This window comes from Oncorhynchus mykiss, chromosome 3 (genome assembly GCF_057628025.1).
Source record: "Oncorhynchus mykiss isolate SJ-2025 chromosome 3, ASM5762802v1, whole genome shotgun sequence".
In the NCBI taxonomy this organism is placed as follows: domain Eukaryota; kingdom Metazoa; phylum Chordata; class Actinopteri; order Salmoniformes; family Salmonidae; genus Oncorhynchus; species Oncorhynchus mykiss.
In genome coordinates, this window is record NC_143024.1 from 9,636,544 (window position 1) to 9,662,004 (window position 25,461).

At 46.6% G+C, this 25,461-nt stretch overlaps 1 protein-coding gene across 2 annotated transcripts in view; it reads left to right on the top strand.

The window, feature by feature from the left end:
- LOC149984314 (collagen alpha-1(XIV) chain-like) overlaps positions 1 to 25,461 on the top strand; it is a 239,470-nt gene that overhangs the window by 194,792 nt on the left and 19,217 nt on the right. For both annotated transcript variants that reach the window (XM_090219964.1, XM_090219955.1), the window contains exons 40-45: positions 10,013 to 10,066; positions 14,565 to 14,618; positions 14,870 to 14,941; positions 22,789 to 22,824; positions 23,687 to 23,753; positions 23,904 to 24,092. In XM_090219964.1, coding sequence (XP_090076090.1) covers positions 10,013 to 10,066; positions 14,565 to 14,618; positions 14,870 to 14,941; positions 22,789 to 22,824; positions 23,687 to 23,753; positions 23,904 to 24,092 — 472 coding nt within the window. The remainder of the gene's footprint in view (positions 1 to 10,012; positions 10,067 to 14,564; positions 14,619 to 14,869; positions 14,942 to 22,788; positions 22,825 to 23,686; positions 23,754 to 23,903; positions 24,093 to 25,461) is intronic.

Sequence of the window (25,461 nt, forward strand, 5' to 3'; positions counted from 1 at the left end):
CGAACTGAGATGAGAACAGCGGAGGCTGGTACCCGAGGCTACTCTGAAAAGGAGATAGCCCGGTCGCAGACGAAGGAAGCGAGTTGTGGGCGTATTCTGCCCAGGGGAGCTGTTCTGACCAAGACGCAGGGTTGCGAAAAGAAAGACTGCGTAAGATGCGACCAATAGTCTGATTGGCCCGTTCTGCTTGACCGTTAGACTGGGGGTGAAAGCCGGAAGAGAGACTGACGGAAGCCCCAATCAAACGGCAAAACTCCCTCCAAAATTGAGACGTGAATTGCGGACCTCTGTCCGAAACGACGTCTGACGGAAGGCCATGAATTCTGAAAACATTCTCGATGATGATTTGTGCCGTCTCTTTAGCAGAAGGAAGCTTAGCAAGGGGAATAAAATGAGCCGCCTTAGAGAACCTGTCGACAACCGTAAGAATAACAGTCTTCCCCGCTGACGAAGGCAGTCCGGTGACAAAATCTAAGGCGATGTGAGACCACGGTCGAGAGGGAATGGGAAGCGGCCTGAGACGGCCGGCAGGAGGAGAGTTACCGGACTTAGTCTGCGCGCAGACCGAACAAGCAGCCACGAAGCGACGCGTGTCATGCTCCCGGGTGGGCCACCAAAAGCGCTGGCGAATGGAAGCAAGCGTACCCCGAACGCCAGGGTGGCCGGCTAACTTGGCAGAGTGAGCCCACTGAAGAACGGCCAGACGAGTAGGAACGGGAACGAAAAGAAGGTTCCTGGGACAAGCGCGCGGCGACGGAGTTTGAGTGAGTGCTTGCTTTACCTGCCTCTCAATTCCCCAGACAGTCAACCCGACAACACGCCCCTCAGGGAGAATCCCCTCGGGGTCAGTGGAGGCTACTGAAGAACTGAAGAGACGAGATAAAGCATCAGGCTTGGTGTTCTTAGAGCCCGGACGATAAGAAATCACGAACTCGAAACGAGCGAAAAACAGCGCCCAGCGCGCCTGACGCGCATTAAGTCGTTTGGCAGAACGGATGTACTCAAGGTTCCTATGGTCAGTCCAAACGACAAAAGGAACGGTCGCCCCCTCCAACCACTGTCGCCATTCGCCTAGGGCTAAGCGGATGGCGAGCAGTTCGCGGTTTCCCACATCATAGTTACGTTCCGACGGCGACAGGCGATGAGAAAAATACGCGCAAGGGTGGACCTTGTCGTCAGAGAAGGAGCGCTGAGAAAGAATGGCTCCCACGCCCACCTCTGACGCGTCAACCTCGACAATGAACTGTCTAGAGACGTCAGGTGTAACAAGGATAGGTGCGGATGTAAAACGATTCTTGAGGAGATCAAAAGCTCCCTGGGCGGAAACGGACCACTTAAAGCACGTCTTGACAGAAGTAAGGGCTGTGAGAGGGGCTGCCACCTGACCGAAATTACGGATGAAACGACGATAGAAGTTTGCGAAGCCGAGAAAGCGCTGCAACTCGACGCGTGACTTAGGGACGGGCCAATCAATGACAGCTTGGACCTTAGCGGGATCCATCTTAATGCCTTCAGCGGAAATAACAGAACCGAGAAATGTGACGGAGGAGGCATGAAAAGAGCACTTCTCAGCCTTCACAAAAAGACAATTCTCTAAAAGGCGCTGGAGGACACGTCGAACGTGCTGAACATGAATCTGGAGTGACGGTGAAAAAATCAGGATATCGTCAAGGTAAACGAAAACAAAGATGTTCAGCATGTCTCTCAGGACATCATTGACTAATGCCTGAAAGACAGCTGGAGCGTTAGCGAGGCCGAAAGGAAGAACCCGGTATTCAAAGTGCCCTAACGGAGTGTTAAACGCCGTCTTCCACTCGTCCCCCTCCCTGATGCGCACGAGATGGTAAGCGTTACGAAGGTCCAACTTAGTGAAAAACCTGGCTCCCTGCAGGATCTCGAAGGCTGAAGACATAAGAGGAAGCGGATAACGATTCTTCACTGTTATGTCATTCAGCCCTCGATAATCTATGCAGGGGCGCAGGGACCCGTCCTTCTTCTTAACAAAAAAAAACCCCGCTCCGGCGGGAGAGGAGGAGGGGACTATGGTACCGGCGGCAAGAGCTACAGACAAATAATCTTCGAGAGCCTTACGTTCGGGAGCCGACAGAGAGTATAGTCTACCCCGGGGGGGAGTGGTTCCCGGAAGGAGATCAATACTACAATCATACGACCGGTGTGGAGGAAGAGAGGTGGCCCTGGACCGACTGAACACCGTGCGCAGATCGTGATATTCCTCCGGCACCCCTGTCAAATCACCAGGCTCCTCCTGTGAAGAAGAGACAGAGGAAACAGGAGGGATAGCAGACATTAAACATTTCACATGACAAGAGACGTTCCAGGAGAGGATAGAATTACTAGACCAATTAATGGAAGGATTATGACAAACTAGCCAGGGATGGCCCAAAACAACAGGTGTAAAAGGTGAACGAAAAATTAAAAAAGAAATGGTTTCGCTATGATTACCAGAAACAGTGAGGGTTAAAGGTAGCGTCTCACGCTGAATCCTGGGGAGAGGACTACCATCCAGGGCGAACAAGGCCGTGGACTCCCTTAACTGTCTGAGAGGAATGTCATGTTCCCGAGCCCAGGTCTCGTCCATAAAACAGCCCTCCGCCCCAGAGTCTATTAAGGCACTGCAGGAAGCTGACGAACCGGTCCAGCGTAGATGGACCGACAAGGTAGTGCAGGATCTTGAAGGAGAGACAGGAGTAGTAGCGCTCACCAGTAGCCCTCCGCTTACTGATGAGCTCTGGCTTTTACTGGACATGAAGTGACAAAATGACCAGCAGAACCGCAATAGAGACAGAGGCGGTTGGTGATTCTCCGTTCCCTCTCCTTAGTCGAGATGCGGATACCTCCCAGCTGAATAGGCTCAGCACCCGAGCCGGCAGAGGAAGATGGTAGTGATGCGGAGAGGGGGGCAACGGAGAACGCGAGCTCCTTTCCACGAGCTCGGTGACGAAGATCAACCCGTCGCTCAATGCGAATAGCGAGTTCAATCAAGGAATCCACGCTGGAAGGAACCTCCCGGGAGAGAATCTCATCCTTTACCTCTGCGCGGAGACCCTCCAGAAAACGAGCGAGCAAAGCCGGCTCGTTCCAGCCACTGGAGGCAGCAAGAGTGCGAAACTCAATAGAGTAGTCTGTTATGGATCGATTACCCTGACATAGGGAAGACAGGGCCCTGGAAGCCTCCTCCCCAAAAACAGATCGATCAAAAACCCGTATCATCTCCTCCTTAAAGTCCTGATACTGGTTAGTACACTCAGCCCTTGCCTCCCAGATTGCCGTGCCCCACTCACGAGCCCGTCCAGTAAGGAGAGATATGACGTAGGCGACACGAGCAGTGCTCCTGGAGTAAGTGTTGGGCTGGAGAGAAAACACAATATCACACTGGGTGAGGAACGAGCGGCATTCAGTGGGCTCCCCAGAGTAACACGGCGGGTTATTGATCCTGGGCTCCGGAGATTCGAAAGCCCTGGAAGTGGCCGGTGGATCGAGGCGGAGATGGTGAACCTGTTCTGTGAGGTTGGAGACTTGGGTGGCCAGGGTCTCAACGGCATGCCGAGCAGCAGACAATTCCTGCTTGTGTCTGCCTAGCATCGCTCCCTGGATCTCGACGGCTGAGTGGAGAGGATCCGAAGTCGCTGGGTCCATTCTTGGTCGGATTCTTCTGTTACGGTGCGTGAATGAGGACCCAAAAGCGAATTAACGTAAACAGAGCTTCTTTAATAACAAAACAAAACGTAGGCTCAGATGGACCGGCAGGTTCCGACAGGACAGGACAAGGTTGCAGCAAACATGACGATAGTCTGGTTCAGGCATGAACAACACAAACAAGAATCCGACAAAGACAGGAGCAGAAACAGAGAGAGATATAGAGGACTAATCAGAGGGAAAAAGGGAACAGGTGGGAAAAGGGGTGACGAGGTAGTTAGGAGGAGACAAGGCACAGCTGGGGAAAAGAGGGGGAGAAAAGGTAACCTAACAACGACCAGCAGAGGGAGACAGGGTGAAGGGAAAGGACAGAAACAAGACACAACATGACAGTACATGACAGACACTGTGATGTGACTAGTGATTACTACCTCCACAGAGACACTGTGCTGTGACCAGTGATTACTACCTCCACAGAGACACTGTGCTGAGACCAGTGATTACTACCTTCACAGAGACACTGTGATGTGACTAGTGATTACTACCTCCACAGAGACACTGTGTTGAGACTAGTGATTACTACCTTCACGTGATTACTACCTCCACAGAGACACTGTGATGTGACTAGTGATTACTACCTTCACAGAGACACTGTGCTGTGACCAGTGATTACTACCTTCACAGAGACACTGTGCTGTGACCAGTGATTACTACCTTCACAGAGACACTGTGCTGTGACTAGTGATTACTACCTTCACAGAGACACTGTGCTGTGACCAGTGATTACTACCTTCACAGAGACACTGTGCTGTGACCAGTGATTACTACCTTCACAGAGACACTGTGCTGTGACTAGTGATTACTACCTTCACAGAGACACTGTGCTGTGACTAGTGATTACTACCTTCACAGAGACACTGTGATGTGACTAGTGATTACTACCTCCACAGAGACACTGTGATGTGACTAGTGATCACTACCTCCACAGAGACACTGTGATGTGACTAGTGATCACTACCTCCACAGAGACACTGTGATGTGACTAGTGATCACTACCTCCACAGAGACATTGTGATGAGACCAGTGATTACTACCTCCACAGAGACACTGCTTCAACTGTCTGGAAAACCTATTATAGTCATAGATCAGCCTTCCACTGTAATTACAGTGTGTGTGTGTGTGTGTGTGTGTGTGTGTGTGTGTGTGTGTGCGCGCGTGTGTGTGTGTGTGCTTGTTTGTGTAATAGATGTGTGTGCGTGAGGTGAGGGAGAGATAAGTAGCAGCTGGGAGAAGGTTCCTGTCTTGACGTCGTGAGGCGTCACACGAGGGCTGTCCCCCAAATGGGACCTTATACCCTACACAGTACGAAGGTAGTGCTCTATATAGGGAACAGGGTGCTATTTGGGAAGTAGACCAGGTGTCTCTTACACCCCACTCTGGCACATAGGGCTTCCCCTACTGCTACCAGACTAATTGAATCAGTCACATGATACAACCTGGCACACAGGGTTTCCCCTGCTGCTACCAGACTAATGGAATCAGTCGCATGATTCAACCTGGCACATAGGGCTTCCCCTGCTGCTACCAGAATCAGTCACATGATACAACCTGGCACATAGGGCCTTGGTGATATGAGGAAGTGGGTTTCAGGCAGCAGCGGAGCTCATACTCTTAATGATATTGGAAGAGTCCCCTGTCTAGATGGTATTTACTTTGAATCAGGACTTTCTACGTCCTGTTCTTGTCCCGAACTTTCTGCATTTTGTCAGAACCCCTAAGAGTACACAGTAGAGGGGTTTATTTCCGGAAGGTACCTTCAAGGACCTGCTGTCATCTACACCAGCCACTGAGAATATATGGCTGCTTCCAAAATGGCACCCTATTCCCTGAGTGGTGCAGGTAGAGTGCTGCAAAGGTCAAAGGGTTCAATTTGGGACGCACGCCATCGTACCTCCGGAACATCCATTACAGAGCTCTTTGCCTCTCTCTGTCTCTCGCCATCATACCTCCGGAACATCCATTACAGAGGTCTTTGCCTCTCTCTGTCTCTCACCATTACACCTGTGGAACATCCATTACAGAGCTCTTTGCCTCTCTCTGTCTCTCACCATCGAACCTCCGGAACATCCATTACAGAGCTCTTTGCCTCTCTCTGTCTCTCACCATCATACCTCCGGAACATCCATTACAGAGCTCTGCCTCTCTCTGTCTCTCGCCGTCGCACCTCCGGAACATCCATTACAGAGCTCTTTGCCTCTCTCTGTCTCTCACCATCATACCTCCGGAACATCCATTACAGAGCTCTGCCTCTCTCTGTCTCTCACCATCGCACCTCCGGAACATCCATTACAGAGCTCTTTGCCTCTCTCTGTCTCTCACCATCGCACCTCCGGAACATCCATTACAGAGGTCTTTGCCTCTCTCTGTCTCTCGCCATCATACCTCCGGAACATCCATTACAGAGCTCTGCCTCTCTCTGTCTCTCGCCATCGCACCTCCGGAACATCCATTACAGAGCTCTTTGCCTCTCTCTGTCTCTCACCATCATACCTCCGGAACATCCATTACAGAGCTCTGCCTCTCTCTGTCTCTCACCATCATACCTCCGGAACATCCATTACAGAGCTCTGCCTCTCTCTGTCTCTCGCCATCGCACCTCCGGAACATCCATTACAGAGCTCTTTGCCTCTCTCTGTCTCTCACCATCATACCTCCGGAACATCCATTACAGAGCTCTGCCTCTCTCTGTCTCTCACCATCATACCTCCGGAACATCCATTACAGAGCTCTGCCTCTCTCTGTCTCTCACCATCGCACCTCCGGAACATCCATTACAGAGCTCTTTGCCTCTCTCTGTCTCTCACCATCATACCTCCGGAACATCCATTACAGAGCTCTGCCTCTCTCTGTCTCTCACCATCATACCTCCGGAACATCCATTACAGAGCTCTTTGCCTCTCTCTGTCTCTCACCATCATACCTCCGGAACATCCATTACAGAGCTCTGCCTCTCTCTGTCTCTCGCCGTCGCACCTCCGGAACATCCATTACAGAGCTCTTTGCCTCTCTCTGTCTCTCACCATCATACCTCCGGAACATCCATTACAGAGCTCTGCCTCTCTCTGTCTCTCACCATCGCACCTCCGGAACATCCATTACAGAGCTCTTTGCCTCTCTCTGTCTCTCACCATCGCACCTCCGGAACATCCATTACAGAGGTCTTTGCCTCTCTCTGTCTCTCGCCATCATACCTCCGGAACATCCATTACAGAGCTCTGCCTCTCTCTGTCTCTCGCCATCGCACCTCCGGAACATCCATTACAGAGCTCTTTGCCTCTCTCTGTCTCTCACCATCATACCTCCGGAACATCCATTACAGAGCTCTGCCTCTCTCTGTCTCTCACCATCATACCTCCGGAACATCCATTACAGAGCTCTGCCTCTCTCTGTCTCTCACCATCGCACCTCCGGAACATCCATTACAGAGCTCTTTGCCTCTCTCTGTCTCTCACCATCATACCTCCGGAACATCCATTACAGAGCTCTGCCTCTCTCTGTCTCTCACCATCATACCTCCGGAACATCCATTACAGAGCTCTTTGCCTCTCTCTGTCTCTCGCCATCATACCTCCGGAACATCCATTACAGAGCTCTGCCTCTCTCTGTCTCTCGCCATCGCACCTCCGGAACATCCATTACAGAGGTCTTTGCCTCTCTCTGTCTCTCACCATCACACCTGTGGAACATCCATTACAGAGCTCTTTGCCTCTCTCTGTCTCTCACCATCACACCTCCGGAACATCCATTACAGAGGTCTTTGCCTCTCTCTGTCTCTCACCATCACACCTGTGGAACATCCATTACAGAGCTCTTTGCCTCTCTATTTCTTTCACCATCACACCTGTGGAACATCCATTACAGAGGTCTTTGCCTCTCTATTTCTTTCACCATCACACCTGTGGAACATCCATTACAGAGCTCTTTGCCTCTCTATTTCTCTCACCATCACACCTCCGGAACATCCATTACAGAGGTCTTTGCCTCTCTCTGTCTCTCACCATCACACCTCCGGAACATCCATTACAGAGGTCTTTGCCTCTCTATTTCTTTCACCATCACACCTCCGGAACATCCATTACAGAGCTCTTTGCCTCTCTCTGTCTCTCACCATCACACCTCCGGAACATCCATTACAGAGGTCTTTGCCTCTCTCTGTCTCTCACCATCACACCTGTGGAACATCCATTACAGAGGTCTTTGCCTCTCTATTTCTTTCACCATCACACCTGTGGAACATCCATTACAGAGCTCTTTGCCTCTCTCTGTCTCTCACCATCACACCTCCGGAACATCCATTACAGAGGTCTTTGCCTCTCTATTTCTTTCACCATCACACCTGTGGAACATCCATTACAGAGCTCTTTGCCTCTCTATTTCTTTCACCATCACACCTCCGGAACATCCATTACAGAGCTCTTTGCCTCTCTATTTCTTTCACCATCACACCTCCGGAACATCCATTACAGAGGTCTTTGCCTCTCTATTTCTTTCACCATCACCCGCCACAATATACAGTAAATACAATATAACCCTTGTCATGAGCTCTACCCTCTCCTCTCATTTACAACCTGACAGTGAGAAATGCATGGGTAACCACTTCAATGAATAGCAAAGTATGTGTGTCTGAGTGGGGATGGTAGAGCAGGGGGGAGCAATGCATCTAACTGATGCATTGCTTAGCAACCCTTAACCACCATTCTTAGTCTCTAGGGGTTGATTTATCCTGGATTTCTGGTAGAGAGGACCAGAGTGACTGGTAGGGTTTGGAAGAGAGGACCAGAGTGACTGGTAGGGTCTGGTAGAGAGGACCAGAGTGACTGGTAGGGTCTGTCTGGTGGTAGAGAGCACCAGAGTGACTGGTAGGGTCTGGTAGAGAGGACCAGAGTGACTGGTAGGGTCTGGCTGGTGGTAGAGAGCACCAGAGTGACTGGTGGGGTCTGGCTGGTGGTAGAGAGGACCAGAGTGACTGGTAGGGTCTGTCTGGTGGTAGAGAGGACCAGAGTGACTGGTAGGGTCTGTCTGGTGGTAGAGAGCACCAGAGAGACTGGTGGGGTCTGTCTGGTGGTAGAGAGCACCAGAGTGACTGGTAGGGTCTGGCTGGTGGTAGAGAGGACCAGAGTGACTGGTAGGGTCTGGCTGTTGGTAGAGAGGACCAGAGTGACTGGTTGGGTCTGGCTGGTGGTAGAGAGGACCAGAGTGACTGGTTGGGTCTGGCTGGTGGTAGAGAGGACCAGAGTGACTGGTGAGGTCTGTCTGGTGGTAGAGAGCACCAGAGTGACTGGTTGGGTCTGTCTGGTCATAGAGAAATATGAACACTTAATCTGTTGGCCTTGCTGATTCTGCTCTCTGCCTCTCTCTTCATAGCCATTACCACATCTCTCAGGGCCAGGATGGGGACTGTGTGTGTGTGTGTGTGTGTGTGTGTGTGTGTGTGTGTGTGTGTGTGTGTGTGTGTGTGTGTGTGGTGTGTGTGTGTGTGTGGTGTGTGTGTATATAGCTGACAGGGAAGATATCAGGGCTGGTGGTTGTTTGTGCCAGGATCTGGTCTTACAGCACAACATTAATCACACCCCTCCTCTCCACTACTCTCCCCTCCCCTCCTCTGCATAATATCCCCACCTTTCATTGATATGCTTTACGACCACTCTTGTAAAGTTGTGGCAGAAGATACATATTTTATAACCTCATAGCTAAGTTATGATTATGTTTGGAATGGGCTGGGTGAGTTGTAGGAGACTGGATACACACAGCAGAGCTTTGGCAGGTGTTGAGATGTTCACCATTCAGACCTGAATGAATACGGTTTCTCATCTTGTAAATGAGATGTTCACCATTCAGACCTGAATTAATAAGGTTTCTCATGTTGTAAATGAGATGTTCACCATTCAGACCTGAATTAATAAGGTTTCTCATGTTGTAAATGAGATGTTCACCTGAATTAATAAGGTTTCTCATGTTGTAAATGAGATGTTCACCATTCAGACCTGAGTTAATAAGGTTTCTCATGTTGTAAATGAGATGTTCACCATTCAGACCTGAGTTAATAAGGTTTCTCATGTTGTAAATGAGATGTTCACCATTCAGACCTGAGTTAATAAGGTTTCTCATCTTGTAAATGAGATGTTCACCATTCAGACCTGAGTTAATACGGTTTCTCATGTTGTAAATGAGATGTTCACCATTCAGACCTGAGTTAATAAGGTTTCTCATGTTGTAAAGGAGATGTTCACCTGAATGAATAAGGTTTCTCATGTTGTAAATCACTTTGACTCTGTACTTGTGTTATATTTTGCAGGGTATTGGTGGATCTCCTGGCGGATCAGGAAGAGATGGACCAGTTGGACAGAGGGTAACAGTCTATTAATTTTGTTTGACTTGATTCATTATTTCCATTATGTATTGTATGTACATTCTGTTCGTATGACCTGCTCAAAGCCTGAGCGCCCTGAGCTCTTTAGCTCAATTTTAAATATTAAAGTCAAATAGTTTTTTCTTATTATTTTGAAGCCCGTAATTCTGTTTCCTTCCTCACAACGAACATAACACTGACGTTTTTATGTCACGATGCTTTAAATCGCTGGCTTATGTTTACAGAATGCTGTTTTGATTTCCCTATGAATCAATTTCATGTCTCATACTCTGACACAGCACTTAAAATAAATGTGCTGTAAAGAAATGAGTTATGAGAGATGCCTTTGAACCTTCATAATACACATTTTTTTTATCCCAAAGACTGACGAAAGCAACACAGGCTGCTACATCAACAGAACGGTTCTAGGGTCAACTTCCCTGACATGAAGTCACCTAAAGTCCCAAGGATGTTAACATGTGATTTTCACTATTCCACTGACAGTATATCTCATCAGAATCTGCTTTGGTATCACACAAGCTTCTGCACTGATCCAACCGATATGGATAAGAAAACACTAGTGTAAAGTGATATGGAATCTCCATCTTGTTATCCACTCTTGGCCGGCTCCTCAACGACAGCCATAAACTGACGACTCCCAAGATCCTCTAAGAACTTCTAAAATCCTATTCAAACCTCTACAGCTCTTTCTATCACTCTCAAGGGGTCAACACTGTTATCTAGATGTAGACACGCCATGGATAATGATGGTGACGATGATGATGATGATGACGATGATGATGATGATGATAATGATGGTGATGACGACGATGATGATGATGATGGTGACAATGATGATGATGATGATGGTGACGATGATGATGATGATGGTGACGATGATGATGATGACGACGATGATGATGATGACGCTTACAGCTAAAATGTTACAAATCATCTTAAGAGTAATTTTCATGAAGAATGGAACACTTTGCTGTACTGTAAATGATAGTGCCTGATAGGTCCATTCCCTGTAATATTGGCCAGTTGCCAAGGACTCTGATGGAATATACGTAGCTGTACACCTCAGAAACCATGAAGCTGTGGATGTAGAGGGGTGATCTGAGTTTGTAACATCTTTAAAGATGCCAAGAGAGATCAGAACAGAAAAATAATAGCCTCCTCTTGGGAATCAGTTAGAGCAACACAGGACATAATTAATCACGAAAGCCTTCTTCTCTGAATTAACTCTCTGTGTGACTAAACAAGACCAGGGATTTCCTTAGTCATTATTGGAAAAGGTCCCATTTTTGTGTGTTTATTTTACTTAATTATTACATAACCACAGTTTGACACAGTTAGTTGACACTGTATTTGGGCAGAAAGTGGCTTGCTTTTCTTGATTCTCCATGGTGATAAACCACAGTTCTGGGTCTGCTCTTCTTTATGGAGGAGCCCCTATGTCCAGCTCCAGACCCACTCCACAGCCCTTCCTGGCGTTCACTACTCCCCATTCCAGCTCCAGCCCTGCTTTCTGGCCCTTCCTCTAGCTACACTTGACCTTCAAAAGGCCTCACTCAAGAGCCTCGTTATGAGGTTTTACTGGGAGGTGTTTACTTCTTGACTGGGGGTTGACTCCCACACTGGGGGACTGGTCGTCCCACTCTGGCAAAGAGAATGGGCTTGGAAGCGGCCATGCTGAACTACAGAAAACCATAGAAAAGACAAGCCATAGCTCATAGATGAGGATTTGTGTTGGTTATGTGCCCATGAGGAACACTTTCTCTAATTGGCTTGTCCTGAAACACTCCTTGGGTTGTAGTGCAACTTTCAGTCGGTTCAATGGGGCTCCCGAGTGGCGCAGCGGTCTAAGGCACTGCATCTCAGTGCTAGAAGCGTCACTACAGACACCCGGACGTGATTGGGAGTCCCATCGGGCGGTGCACAATTGGCCCAGCATCGTCAGAGTTTGGCCGGGGTAGGCCGTCATTGTAAAATAAGAATTTGTTCTTAACTGACTTGCCAAGTTCAATAAAAGTGTAAATAAAAATAAAAATGTTTTTCCAGTCAAGCATCCGTTTAGTCGTGATGTGAACCTTGACAGACATTACGTTTTTGAAGCAAGGACAGGCACATGGTTGTTGGTATCACTCTGGTAATTTACAAGGAAATTGAAAATGACAACTTTTGGAAGTTAAAACCATGTCGTGACAGATTGTGTATTATTCGTGTTCACTCCAATCCAAATGATTGCGTGATTCTATCTTCATTTAATCGAGTTGAACTGCTATGTAAGTAGATTTGGGGGATTGTCCTCAATTGAATCATCGACTGGAGTTCACGCAACCATGCTGCACCATAATAGCCTGGAATACAAACGGAATATCACTCTGTTTCACTATAATGACACAACTAATGAAATGGAGCGATATTCAGTTTGAATAGCAGACTAGCACCATGATGCCTTCTCACCTGCTTTCCTACTTGACCCATTCATCTGTGTGTCTGAAAGCTTCAGTGTAAGTCTGGCTGGTTGAGTACGGTATCTCACGGACTCTTACAGTTTGTCAGTGTAAGTGTGGATACCGTAGCCAACCTCCCAGAGGTCAGCCAGAGGTCAGCCAGACAAACATAACAAACCATTTTTAGCGCTGACTTGCTTACTCTTACTGTACACATTATCCTACCATTATCGTTAGTGTTGTTCTGGAGGGTTTCAGGCTATTTGGTTTTAACGAAGGATCTCTGCAGAATTCATTGGTGTTTTGATAATGGGAGGTTATGTTCAGTGTTCAGACTACCACTAACTGTATGAAGTGCAGTAGTTTATGTGTTGATCCTGTCTGTTCTGTTCTACGAGACTGTCTGGGAAAGCTGTAGTTTGTGTTGATCCTGTCTGTTCTGTTCTAAGAGACTGTCTGGGAAAGCAGTAGTTTGTGTTGATCCTGTCTGTTCTGTTCTACGAGACTGTCTGGGAAAGCAGTAGTTTGTGTTGATCCTGTCTGTTCTGTTCTAAGAGACTACCTGAGAAAGCAGTAGTTTGTGTTGATCCTGTCTGTTCTGTTCTACGAGACTGTCTGGGAAAGCAGTAGTTTGTGTTGATCCTGTCTGTTCTGTTCTAAGAGACTGTCTGGGAAAGCAGTAGTTTGTGTTGATCCTGTCTGTTCTGTTCTACGAGACTGTCTGGGAAAGCAGTAGTTTGTGTTGATCCTGTCTGTTCTGTTCTAAGAGACTGTCTGGGAAAGCAGTAGTTTGTGTTGATCCTGTCTGTTCTGTTCTACGAGACTGTCTGGGAAAGCAGTAGTTTGTGTTGATCCTGTCTGTTCTGTTCTACGAGACTGTCTGGGAAAGCAGTAGTTTGTGTTGATCCTGTCTGTTCTGTTCTAAGAGACTGTCTGGGAAAGCAGTAGTTTGTGTTGATCCTGTCTGTTCTGTTCTAAGAGACTGTCTGGGAAAGCAGTAGTTTGTGTTGATCCTGTCTGTTCTGTTCTAAGAGACTACCTGAGAAAGCAGTAGTTTGTGTTGATCCTGTCTGTTCTGTTCTAAGAGACTACCTGAGAAAGCAGTAGTTTGTGTTGATCCTGTCTGTTCTGTTCTACGAGACTGTCTGGGAAAGCAGTAGTTTGTGTTGATCCTGTCTGTTCTGTTCTAAGAGACTACCTGAGAAAGCAGTAGTTTGTGTTGATCCTGTCTGTTCTGTTCTACGAGACTGTCTGGGAAAGCAGTAGTTTGTGTTGATCCTGTCTGTTCTGTTCTACGAGACTGTCTGGGAAAGCAGTAGTTTGTGTTGATCCTGTCTGTTCTGTTCTAAGAGACTACCTGAGAAAGCAGTAGTTTGTGTTGATCCTGTCTGTTCTGTTCTACGAGACTGTCTGGGAAAGCAGTAGTTTGTGTTGATCCTGTCTGTTCTGATCTAAGAGACTGTCTGGGAAAGCAGTAGTTTGTGTTGATCCTGTCTGTTCTGATCTAAGAGACTGTCTGGGAAAGCAGTAGTTTGTGTTGATCCTGTCTGTTCTGATCTAAGGGCCTGCCTGAGAAAGCAGTAGTTTGTGTTGATCCTGTCTGTTCTGATCTAAGGGCCTGCCTGAGAAAGCAGTAGTTTGTGTTGATCCTGTCTGTTCTGTTCTAAGAGACTGTCTGGGAAAGCAGTAGTTTGTGTTGATCCTGTCTGTTCTGTTCTAAGAGACTGTCTGGGAAAGCAGTAGTTTGTGTTGATCCTGTCTGTTCTGTTCTAAGAGACTGTCTGGGAAAGCAGTAGTTTGTGTTGATCCTGTCTGTTCTGATCTAAGAGACTGTCTGGGAAAGCAGTAGTTTGTGTTGATCCTGTCTGTTCTGATCTAAGGGCCTGCCTGAGAAAGCAGTAGTTTGTGTTGATCCTGTCTGTTCTGATCTAAGGGCCTGCCTGAGAAAGCAGTAGTTTGTGTTGATCCTGTCTGTTCTGTTCTAAGGGCCTGTCTGGGAAAGCAGTAGTTTGTGTTGATCCTGTCTGTTCTGTTCTAAGGGCCTGCCTGGGAAGGATGGACCACAAGGACAGCAGGGTACTACAGGGCCCGTGGTAAGTGCTGCTTACCCCTTTCCCCCTCTCTCTCTCTCTCTCTCTGTCTCTGTCTCTCTCTCTGTCTCTGTCTCTGTCTCTGTCTCTGTCTCTGTCTCTGTCTCTCTCTCTCTCTCTCTCTCTCTCTCTCTCTCACTCTCTCTCTACAAATATTACAGTTCAATTCCAATTCTTATCCATGCATGAAATGTGCGTAAGTTGACTTAACATGTAGTTTATAGTTTACCCTTGATCATTTGTCTCTCTACCAGGGCAGTCCTGGAGCCCCCGGGGCCCCTGGTGGAAGTGGCTCTCCTGGACCCCTGGGAGACCAGGGACCACCTGTAAGTAAACTACCTGATATTCAGACCCTTGGTTGGTTGATTGACTCACCATCAGACCACCCAGGTCTGTTGAAAGAAGTTGATCAGGTTACGACAGGATTTGCATGGGCCAACGTTTCCTGTCCTCTACCTGTCAATGGTCCCATATTGAGGGACCTTCCATGGTCTTCCGACACAATGTCCACTGTACTGTACATCCCTGAAATGGAAGAATATTCAATGTCTCGATCTGTTTATGGTGTCTTCAATGTCTCCATCTGTTGTTTATGGTGTCTCCATCTGTTGTTTATGGTGTCTTCAATGTCTCCATCTGTTGTTTATGGTGTCTTCAATGTCTCCATCTGTTGTTTATGGTGTCTCCATCTGTTGTTTATGGTGTCTTCAACATCTCCATCTGTTGTTTATGGTGTCTTCAATGTCTCCATCTGTTGTTTATGGTGTCTTCAATGTCTCCATCTGTTGTTTATGGTGTCTCCATCTGTTGTTTATGGTGTCTTCAACATCTTCATCTGTTGTTTATGGTGTCTTCAATGTCTTCATCTGTTGTTTATGGTGTCTTCAACATCTCCATCTGTTGTTTATGGTGTCTTCAACATCTCCATCTGTTGTTTATGGTGTCTCCATCTGTTGTTTATGGTGTCTTCAATGTCTCCATCTGTTGTTTATGGTGTCTTCAATGTCTCCATCTGTTGTTTATGGTGTCTTCAACATCTCCATCTGTTGTTTATGGTGTCTTCAATGTCTCCATCTGTTGTTTATGGTGTCTTCAACATCTCCATCTGTTGTTTATGGTGTCTTCAATGTCTCCATCTGTTGTTTATGGTGTCTTCAACATCTCCATCTGTTGTTTATGGTGTCTTCAATGTCTCCATCTGTTGTTTATGGTGTCTTCAACATCTTCATATGTTGTTTATGGTGTCTTCAATGTCTTCATCTGTTGTTTATGGTGTCTCCATCTGTTGTTTATGGTGTCTTCAACATCTCCATCTGTTGTTTATGGTGTCTTCAACATCTCCATCTGTTGTTTATGGTGTCTTCAATGTCTTCATCTGTTGTTTATGGTGTCTCCATCTGTTGTTTATGGTGTCTTCAACATCTCCATCTGTTGTTTATGGTGTCTTCAATGTCTTCATCTGTTGTTTATGGTGTCTTCAATGTCTTCATCTGTTGTTTATGGTGTCTTCAATGTCTTCATCTGTTGTTTATGGTGTCTTCAATGTCTTCATCTGTTGTTTATGGTGTCTTCATCTGTTGTTTATGGTGTCTTCAACACCTCCATCTGTTGTTTATGGTGTCTTCAAAACCTACGTCTATAATGTCTCCTCTGCCTCCCGCAGCAGAGCGGAGGACCAGAGAGAGAGATGAGCCAACTGTTGGTGTGATGATGGCCTGAGGCTGGTGACAGTTAATACAGCTGAATTCAGCCCATTCAGCCACTTCAGCCCTGGGCTAAAAGACAAGCATCGTTTGGCTCTGGAGCACACCATTATTCACAGGCCTGGGGGACCGCAGAGAGAGCCAGAGAGAATATGTGTGTGTGTGGCTGACAAAAAGACCCAAGGCTTTCATTGTTTCCCACACATCAAAACAGCAACAGCCTGATCCCAGCTAGATATCTGGCTCTACACACGAGGATCATTAGCCTGTGATCAGCTAGATATCTGTCTCTACACATGAAGATCATTAGCCTGTGACCAGCTAGATATCTATCTCTACACATGAGGATCATTAGCCTGTGGCCAGCTAGATATCTGTCTCTACACATGAAGATCATTAGCCTGTGACCAGCTAGATATGTCTCTACACATGAAGATCATTAGCCTGTGACCAGCTAGATATCTGTCTCTACACATGAAGATCATTAGCCTGTGACCAGCTAGATATCTGGCTCTTCACAGGAAAATCATTAGCCTGTGACCAGCTAGATATCTGACTCCCACATGAAGATCATTAGCCTGTGAATAGCTAGATATCTGTCTCTACACATGAAGATCAGTAGCCTGTGACCAGCTAGATATCTGTCTCTACACATGAAGATCATTAGCCTGTGACCAGCTAGATATCTGTCTCTACACATGAGGATCATTAGCCTGTGGCCAGCTAGATATCTGTCTCTACACATGAAGATCATTAGCCTGTGACCAGCTAGATATGTCTCTACACATGAAGATCATTAGCCTGTGACCAGCTAGATATCTGTCTCTACACATGAAGGTCATTAGCCTGTGACCAGCTAGATATCTGTCTCTACACATTAAGATCATTAGCCTGTGACCAGCTAGATATCTGACTCCCACATGAAGATCACTACGTTCTGACCAGCTAGATATCTGGCTCTTCACAGGAAGGTCATTAGCCTGTGACCAGCTAGATATCTGGCTCTTCACAGGAAGGTCATTAGCCCGTGACCAGCTAGATATCTGTCTCTACACATGAAGATCATTAGCCTGTGACCAGCTAGATATCTGTCTCTACACATGAAGATCATTAGCCTGTGACCAGCTAGATATCTGGCTCTTCACAGGAAGGTCATTAGCCTGTGACCAGCTAGATATCTGACTCCCACATGAAGATCATTAGCCTGTGACCAGCTAGATATCTGTCTCTACACATGAAGATCATTAGCCTGTGACCAGCTAGATATCTGTCTCTACACATGAAGATCATTAGCCTGTGACCAGCTAGATATCTGTCTCTACACATGAGGATCATTAGCCTGTGACCAGCTAGATATCTGTCTCTACACATGAAGATCATTAGCCTGTGACCAGCTAGATATCTGTCTCTACACATGAAGATCATTAGCCTGTGACCAGCTAGATATCTGTCTCTACACATGAAGATCATTAGCCTGTGACCAGCTAGATATCTGTCTCTACACATGAAGATCATTAGCCTGTGACCAGCTAGATATCTGGCTCTTCACGTGAAGGTCATTAGCCTGTGACCAGCTAGATATTTGACTCCCACATGAAGATCATTAGCCTGTGACCAGCTAGATATCTGACTCTACACATGAAGATCATTAGCCTGTGACCAGCTAGATATCTGTCTCTACACATGAAGATCATTAGCCTGTGACCAGCTAGATATCTGTCTCTACACATGAAGATCAGTAGCCTGTGACCAGCTAGATATCTGTCTCTACACATGAAGATCATTAGCCTGTGACCAGCTAGATATCTGACTCTACACATGAAGATCATTAGCCTGTGACCAGCTAGATATCTGTCTCTACACATGAAGATCATTAGCCTGTGACCAGCTAGATATCTGACTCTACACATGAAGATCATTAGCCTGTGACCAGCTAGATATCTGTCTCTACACATGAAGATCATTAGCCTGTGACCAGCTAGATATCTGTCTCTACACATGAAGATCATTAGCCTGTGACCAGCTAGATATCTGACTCCCACATGAAGATCACTACATTCTGACCAGCTAGATATCTGTCTCTACACATGAAAATCATTAGCTTGTGACCAGCTAGATATCTGGCTCTTCACAGGAAGGTCATTAGCCTGTGACCAGCTAGATATCTGGCTCTTCACAGGAAGGTCATTAGCCCGTGACCAGCTAGATATCTGTCTCTACACATGAAGATCATTAGTCTGTGACCAGCTAGATATCTGTCTCTACACATGAAGATCATTAGCCTGTGACCAGCTAGATATCTGGCTCTTCACAGGAAGGTCATTAGCCTGTGACCAGCTAGATATCTGACTCCCACATGAAGATCATTAGCCTGTGACCAGCTAGATATCTGTCTCTACACATGAAGATCATTAGCCTGTGACCAGCTAGATATCTGGCTCTTCACAGGAAGGTCATTAGCCTGTGACCAGCTAGATATCTGTCTCTACACATGAGGATCATTAGCCTGTGACCAGCTAGATATCTGTCTCTACACATGAAGATCATTAGCCTGTGACCAGCTAGATATCTGTCTCTACACATGAAGATCATTAGCCTGTGACCAGCTAGATATCTGTCTCTACACATGAAGATCATTAGCCTGTGACCAGCTAGATATCTGGCTCTTCACGTGAAGGTCATTAGCCTGTGACCAGCTAGATATTTGACTCCCACATGAAGATCATTAGCCTGTGACCAGCTAGATATCTGACTCTACACATGAAGATCATTAGCCTGTGACCAGCTAGATATCTGTCTCTACACATGAAGATCATTAGCCTGTGACCAGCTAGATATCTGTCTCTACACATGAAGATCATTAGCCTGTGACCAGCTAGATATCTGTCTCTACACATGAAGATCATTAGCCTGTGACCAGCTAGATATCTGGCTCTTCACGTGAAGGTCATTAGCCTGTGACCAGCTAGATATTTGACTCCCACATGAAGATCATTAGCCTGTGACCAGCTAGATATCTGACTCTACACATGAAGATCATTAGCCTGTGACCAGCTAGATATCTGTCTCTACACATGAAGATCATTAGCCTGTGACCAGCTAGATATCTGTCTCTACACATGAAGATCATTAGCCTGTGACCAGCTAGATATCTGTCTCTACACATGAAGATCATTAGCCTGTGACCAGCTAGATATCTGACTCTACACATGAAGATCATTAGCCTGTGACCAGCTAGATATCTGTCTCTACACATGAAGATCATTAGCCTGTGACCAGCTAGATATCTGACTCTACACATGAAGATCATTAGCCTGTGACCAGCTAGATATCTGTCTCTACACATGAAGATCATTAGCCTGTGACCAGCTAGATATCTGTCTCTACACATTAAGATCATTAGCCTGTGACCAGCTAGATATCTGACTCCCACATGAAGATCACTACATTCTGACCAGCTAGATATCTGTCTCTACACATGAAAATCATTAGCTTGTGACCAGCTAGATATCTGGCTCTTCACAGGAAGGTCATTAGCCTGTGACCAGCTAGATATCTGGCTCTTCACAGGAAGGTCATTAGCCCGTGACCAGCTAGATATCTGTCTCTACACATGAAGATCATTAGCCTGTGACCAGCTAGATATCTGTCTCTACACATGAAGATCATTAGCCTGTGACCAGCTAGATATCTGGCTCTTCACAGGAAAGTCATTGGCCTGTGACCAGCTAGATATCTGTCTCTACACATGAAGATCATTAGCCTGTGACCAGCTAGATATCTGTCTCTACACATGAAGATCATTAGCCTGTGACCAGCTAGATATCTGTCTCTACACATGAAGATCATTAGCCTGTGACCAGCTAGATATCTGGCTCTTCACGTGAAGGTCATTATCCTGTGACCAGCTAGATATTTGACTCCCACATGAAGATCATTAGCCTGTGACCAGCTAGATATCTGACTCTACACATGAAGATCATTAGCCTGTGACCAGCTAGATATCTGTCTCTACACATGAAGATCATTAGCCTGTGACCAGCTAGATATCTGTCTCTACACATGAAGATCATTAGCCTGTGACCAGCTAGATATCTGTCTCTACACATGAAGATCATTAGCCTGTGACCAGCTAGATATCTGTCTCTACACATGAAGATCATTAGCCTGTGACCAGCTAGATATCTGTCTCTACACATGAAGATCATTAGCCTGATCCCTGCCAGATAGCTGACTCCCACATGAAAATCATTAGCCTGTGACCAGCTAGATATCTGGCTCTACACATGACGATCATTAGCCTGTGAGAAACTTCCAGCCGTGGGTTTGTTTGGATTACAATATGAGATGTTTGTGGCTGTTTTATAAGGGTTAGCAATGTCAGCATCCATTCTGTGGATGGATATGGTGGCAGCTGTTCGTGTTTCTTATTGTGTGCCTCAAAGCAGTTGGCTCTCCCATGTAGCAGTTCTCCCATATGGCACATTATGGTCTCTCACGTGGTTCCTCTGTCATGTTTCCTTTCTCGTGGTTCCTCTGTCATGTTTCCTCTGTCATGTTTCCTCTGTCATGTTTCCTCTCTCGTGGTTCCTCTGTCATGTTTCCTCTGTCGTGTTTCCGCACTAATGTTTCCTCTGTCGTGTTTCCTCTCTCGTGGTTCCTCTGTCATGTTTCCTCTGTCATGTTTCCTCTGTCATGTTTCCTCTGTCGTGTTTCCTCTGTCGTGTTTCCTCTGTCGTGTTTCCTCTGTCGTGTTTCCTCTGTCATGTTTCCTCTGTCGTGGTTCCTCTGTCATGTTTCCTCTGTCGTGTTTCCTCTGTCATGTTTCCTCTGTCGTGGTTCCTTTGTCATGTTTCCTCTGTCGTGTTTCCTTTGTCGTGGTTCCTCTCTCGTGTTTCCTCTCTCGTGGTTCCTCTGTCATGTTTCCTCTGTCATGTTTCCTCTGTCGTGTTTCATCTCTCGTGGTTCCTCTGTCATGTTTCCTCTCTCGTGGTTCCTCTGTCATGTTTCCTCTGTCATGTTTCCTCTGTCATGTTTCCTCTCTCGTGGTTCCTCTGTCATGTTTCCTCTGTCATGTTTCCTCTCTCGTGTTTCCTCTCTCGTGGTTCCTCTGTCATGGTTCCTCTGTCATGTTTCCTCTATCATGTTTCCTAGGTTCTCTGTCCCATCTTCTTCTTGCTAAGTAAAACCTTGTACTTCACTGTAATCTGGTCACATCCCACTAAAATGTTCAGACACTTGTCATAGCTGCCCTTTTCCACGGGTCTCAGGAGAGCTCTAGTCTGACTGGCTGTGTGAGTGTGTGTCTTGTCAGTGTGGTTGTCATGGCGACGAGAGGTAGAGGATCAGCTAGGGGCCACACTGAGCTCACTGAGCTCCACCTCTCTCCTCCAATGTCCACTCTTGGCATATCATTCCTGGAATATACTCTACACCTGACACACACACACACACACACACACACCCGCACACACACACACACACACACACACACACACACACACACACACACACACACACACACACCCGCACACACACACACACACACACACACACACACACACACGCACGCGGTCAAAGTAGTCGATGCATGACTCCGTGTTTCACAAAAGATTGAATGACCTCTCGCCTCAAATACTGTGGTCCAAGTTACATGCATGATATCAGAACCGTTAGATGGCCATCATATTTATGAGAGCTTTCTGTCTCTGGTGTCTAATGTGTTAGCTCACATATGCATCCATTTGCTTTATGTGTTTGGCGAAGGAAAACAGACAGCTCACGGTCCAGCAGGTCATAGACCTCTCTAACAGTCACAGTGTTTCTACTACAGGGGACTAGGACAAGCTTTCCTAAACAGGATGTGAGTCAGAACAAAAAGCACTTTGAAACTTAGTGGGAGAAAACTGACCATGCCTACTCTTCCTTCCATTACATTTCCAAAGAGGAGTGTGTTTATAATATATTATCTCTGTTACAGGGCCCTGCTGGTACCAAAGGATGTTTATAATATATTATCTCTGTTACAGGGCCCTGCTGGTACCAAATGATGTTTATAATATATTATCTCTGTTACAGGGCCCTGCTGGTACCAAAGGATGTTTATAATATATGATCTCTGTTACATGGCCCTGCTGGTACCAAAGGATGTTTATAATATATTATCTCTGTTACAGGGCCCTGCTGGTACCAAAGGATGTTTATAATATATTATCTCTGTTACAGGGCCCTGCTGGTACCAAAGGATGTTTATAATATATTATCTCTGTTACAGGGCCCTGCTGGTACCAAAGGATGTTTATAATATATTATCTCTGTTACAGGGCCCTGTTGGTACCAAAGGATGTTTATAATATATGATCTCTGTTACAGGGCCCTGCTGGTACCAAAGGATGTTTATAATATATGATCTCTGTTACAGGGCCCTGCTGGTACCAAAGGATGTTTATAATATATTATCTCTGTTACAGGGCTCTGCTGGTACCAAAGGAGACAAGGGTGAACGGGTAAGTTCACTCTCAGACCAATGCTTCATTTCAGACACAGTTTATATTCAAGTGGAGTGTAGGAATAATTCCGTAGCTTCAACCCTCAAATCAGGCATAATTGCAGTTTATCAGCTCTGGGATTAAGAGGCTCTCTAACAGCCCTGTGTCTCAGATGAAACATCCATCCCAAATGGCACCCTATTCCCTATATAGTGCACTACTTTTGATCAGAAAACCTATGGGTCTTGGTCATAAGTAGTGCACTATATAGGGACTAGGTTGCTGTTTGGGATGCAGGTGTCTCTTCACAGCTCTCTGCCTTCCTCCCTCGGTTTATAGCTCCACAGTGTGTTTTCTGGGAGTTCATGTAAGACCTGCTAGAACAGTTACATGTAACTCGAACCCCAGACATTCAGGTACACTGTGTTTATTCAAGCCTTTTAGGGGGATGTTGTGTTCATGTTAAATAGCCTTGGATCAAAACCTCTTTGCTTTGTAAGATTAAAGCTCTGTGTTATTTTCTGATTGTTGGGAGACTTCCACACAAAAGGCCCCCAGCCTCAGAGTTAGAGGTGGAGTGGAGTTATTAAACACCCACACACACACACACACACACACAGACACACACACAAACACACACACACACACACACACACACACACACACACACACACACACACACACACACACACACACACACACACACACACACACACACACACACACACACACACACACAGACTAGTTCATTAAACATGCCCCCTGGGAGTGTTCTCTCTCTCTCTCTCTGTGTGTGTGTGTGTGTGTGTGTGTGTGTGTGTGTGTGTGTGTGTGTGAACGTGGAGCTGTGTCAATCCAGTGTTTTTTGCTTGTTTTGTAGGGAGACCTGCAGTCTCAAGCTACCATCAGGGCCTTAGCACGTCAAGTGTGTGAGCAACTGATTCAGAGTGAGTTCTCAACCCAGCTTTTTTCTCTCTCTTTCTCTCTCTCTCTCTCTCTAGATATTTTTGTCCATACATACTGTTCTCTACAACAATCTCTCATCCGATTCACCCCCAAACCTCTCTATCCCCTCCCTTCCTCTCTTCCTCCCTCAGGTCACCTGTCTCGCTACAGCTCCATCCTGAACCAGATCCCCAGCCAGTCAGTGTCTGTGAGGACGGTACCGGGACCTCCAGGAGAGCCCGGTCGCAGGGGTCTGCCAGGGCCACAGGGAGAGGGGGGGCCCACAGGCAGACCAGGGTTCCCTGGGACCAACGGACAGGATGGACGACCGGGGGAGAGAGGTACAGTACAGTATTTATACATCATTATAAACCAGGGAGAGAGGTACAGTACAGTGTTTTTATACATCATTATAAACTTGGTGGATCGATCCCTGAATGCTGATTGGCTGACAGACGTGATATATCAGACCATATAGTGTACCACGGGTATGACAAAACATTTTTTTTTACTGCTCTAACTATGTTGGTAACCAGTTTATAATAGCAATAAGGCACCTTGGGGGTTTGTGATATATGGCCAATATACCACGGCTAAGGGCTGTGTCCAGGCGCTCCGCGTTGTGTCTTACATAAGATCAGCCCTTAGCCGTGGTATATTGGCCATATACTACACTTCCTCGTGCCTTCTTGCTTCATTAGAAGCCATTGGATGGCCATAACAAACCAGTACATTACCTTGCTCTATATCCACACCTTAAACTTCAGCTTCCCATTCACACTGTAGCCACGCTAACGTGTAGCACGAATCAATTACTTTCTAGTATCTGATAATTTGTATCAGAATTCAATTACTTTCTAGTATGTTACATGTTTTATATTGATTCCCTGGCCTGAACCAGTTGGTATAGGATGACACTTCCAACGCCAGGGTTATGAGTTTGATTCCCTGGCCTGAACCAGTTGGTAGAGGATGACACTTCCAACACCAGGGCTATGAGTTTGATTCCCTGGCCTGAACCAGTTGGTAGAGGATGACACTTCCAACACCAGGGTTAAGAGTTTGATTCCCTGGCCTGAACCAGTTGGTAGAGGATGACACTTCCAACGCCAGGGTTATGAGTTTGATTCCCTGGCCTGAACCAGTTGGTAGAGGATGACACTTCCAACGCCAGGGTTGTGAGTTGGATTCCCTGGCCTGAACCAGTTGGTAGAGGATGACACTTCCAACGCCAGGGTTGTGAGTTGGATTCCCTGGTCTGAACCAGTTGGTAGAGGATGACACTTCCAACACCAGGGTTGTGAGTTGGATTCCCTGGCCTGAACCAGTTGGTAGAGGATGACACTTCCAACACCAGGGTTGTGAGTTGGATTCCCTGGTCTGAACCAGTTGGTAGAGGATGACACTTCCAACACCAGGGTTGTGAGTTTGATTCCCTGGCCTGAACCAGTTGGTAGAGGATGACACTTCCAACACCAGGGTTGTGAGTTGGATTCCCTGGTCTGAACCAGTTGGTAGAGGATGACACTTCCAACACCAGGGTTGTGAGTTTGATTCCCTGGCCTGAACCAGTTGGTAGAGGATGACACTTCCAACACCAGGGTTGTGAGTTTGATTCCCTGGCCTGAACCAGTTGGTAGAGGATGACACTTCCAACACCAGGGTTGTGAGTTGGATTCCCTGGTCTGAACCAGTTGGTAGAGGATGACA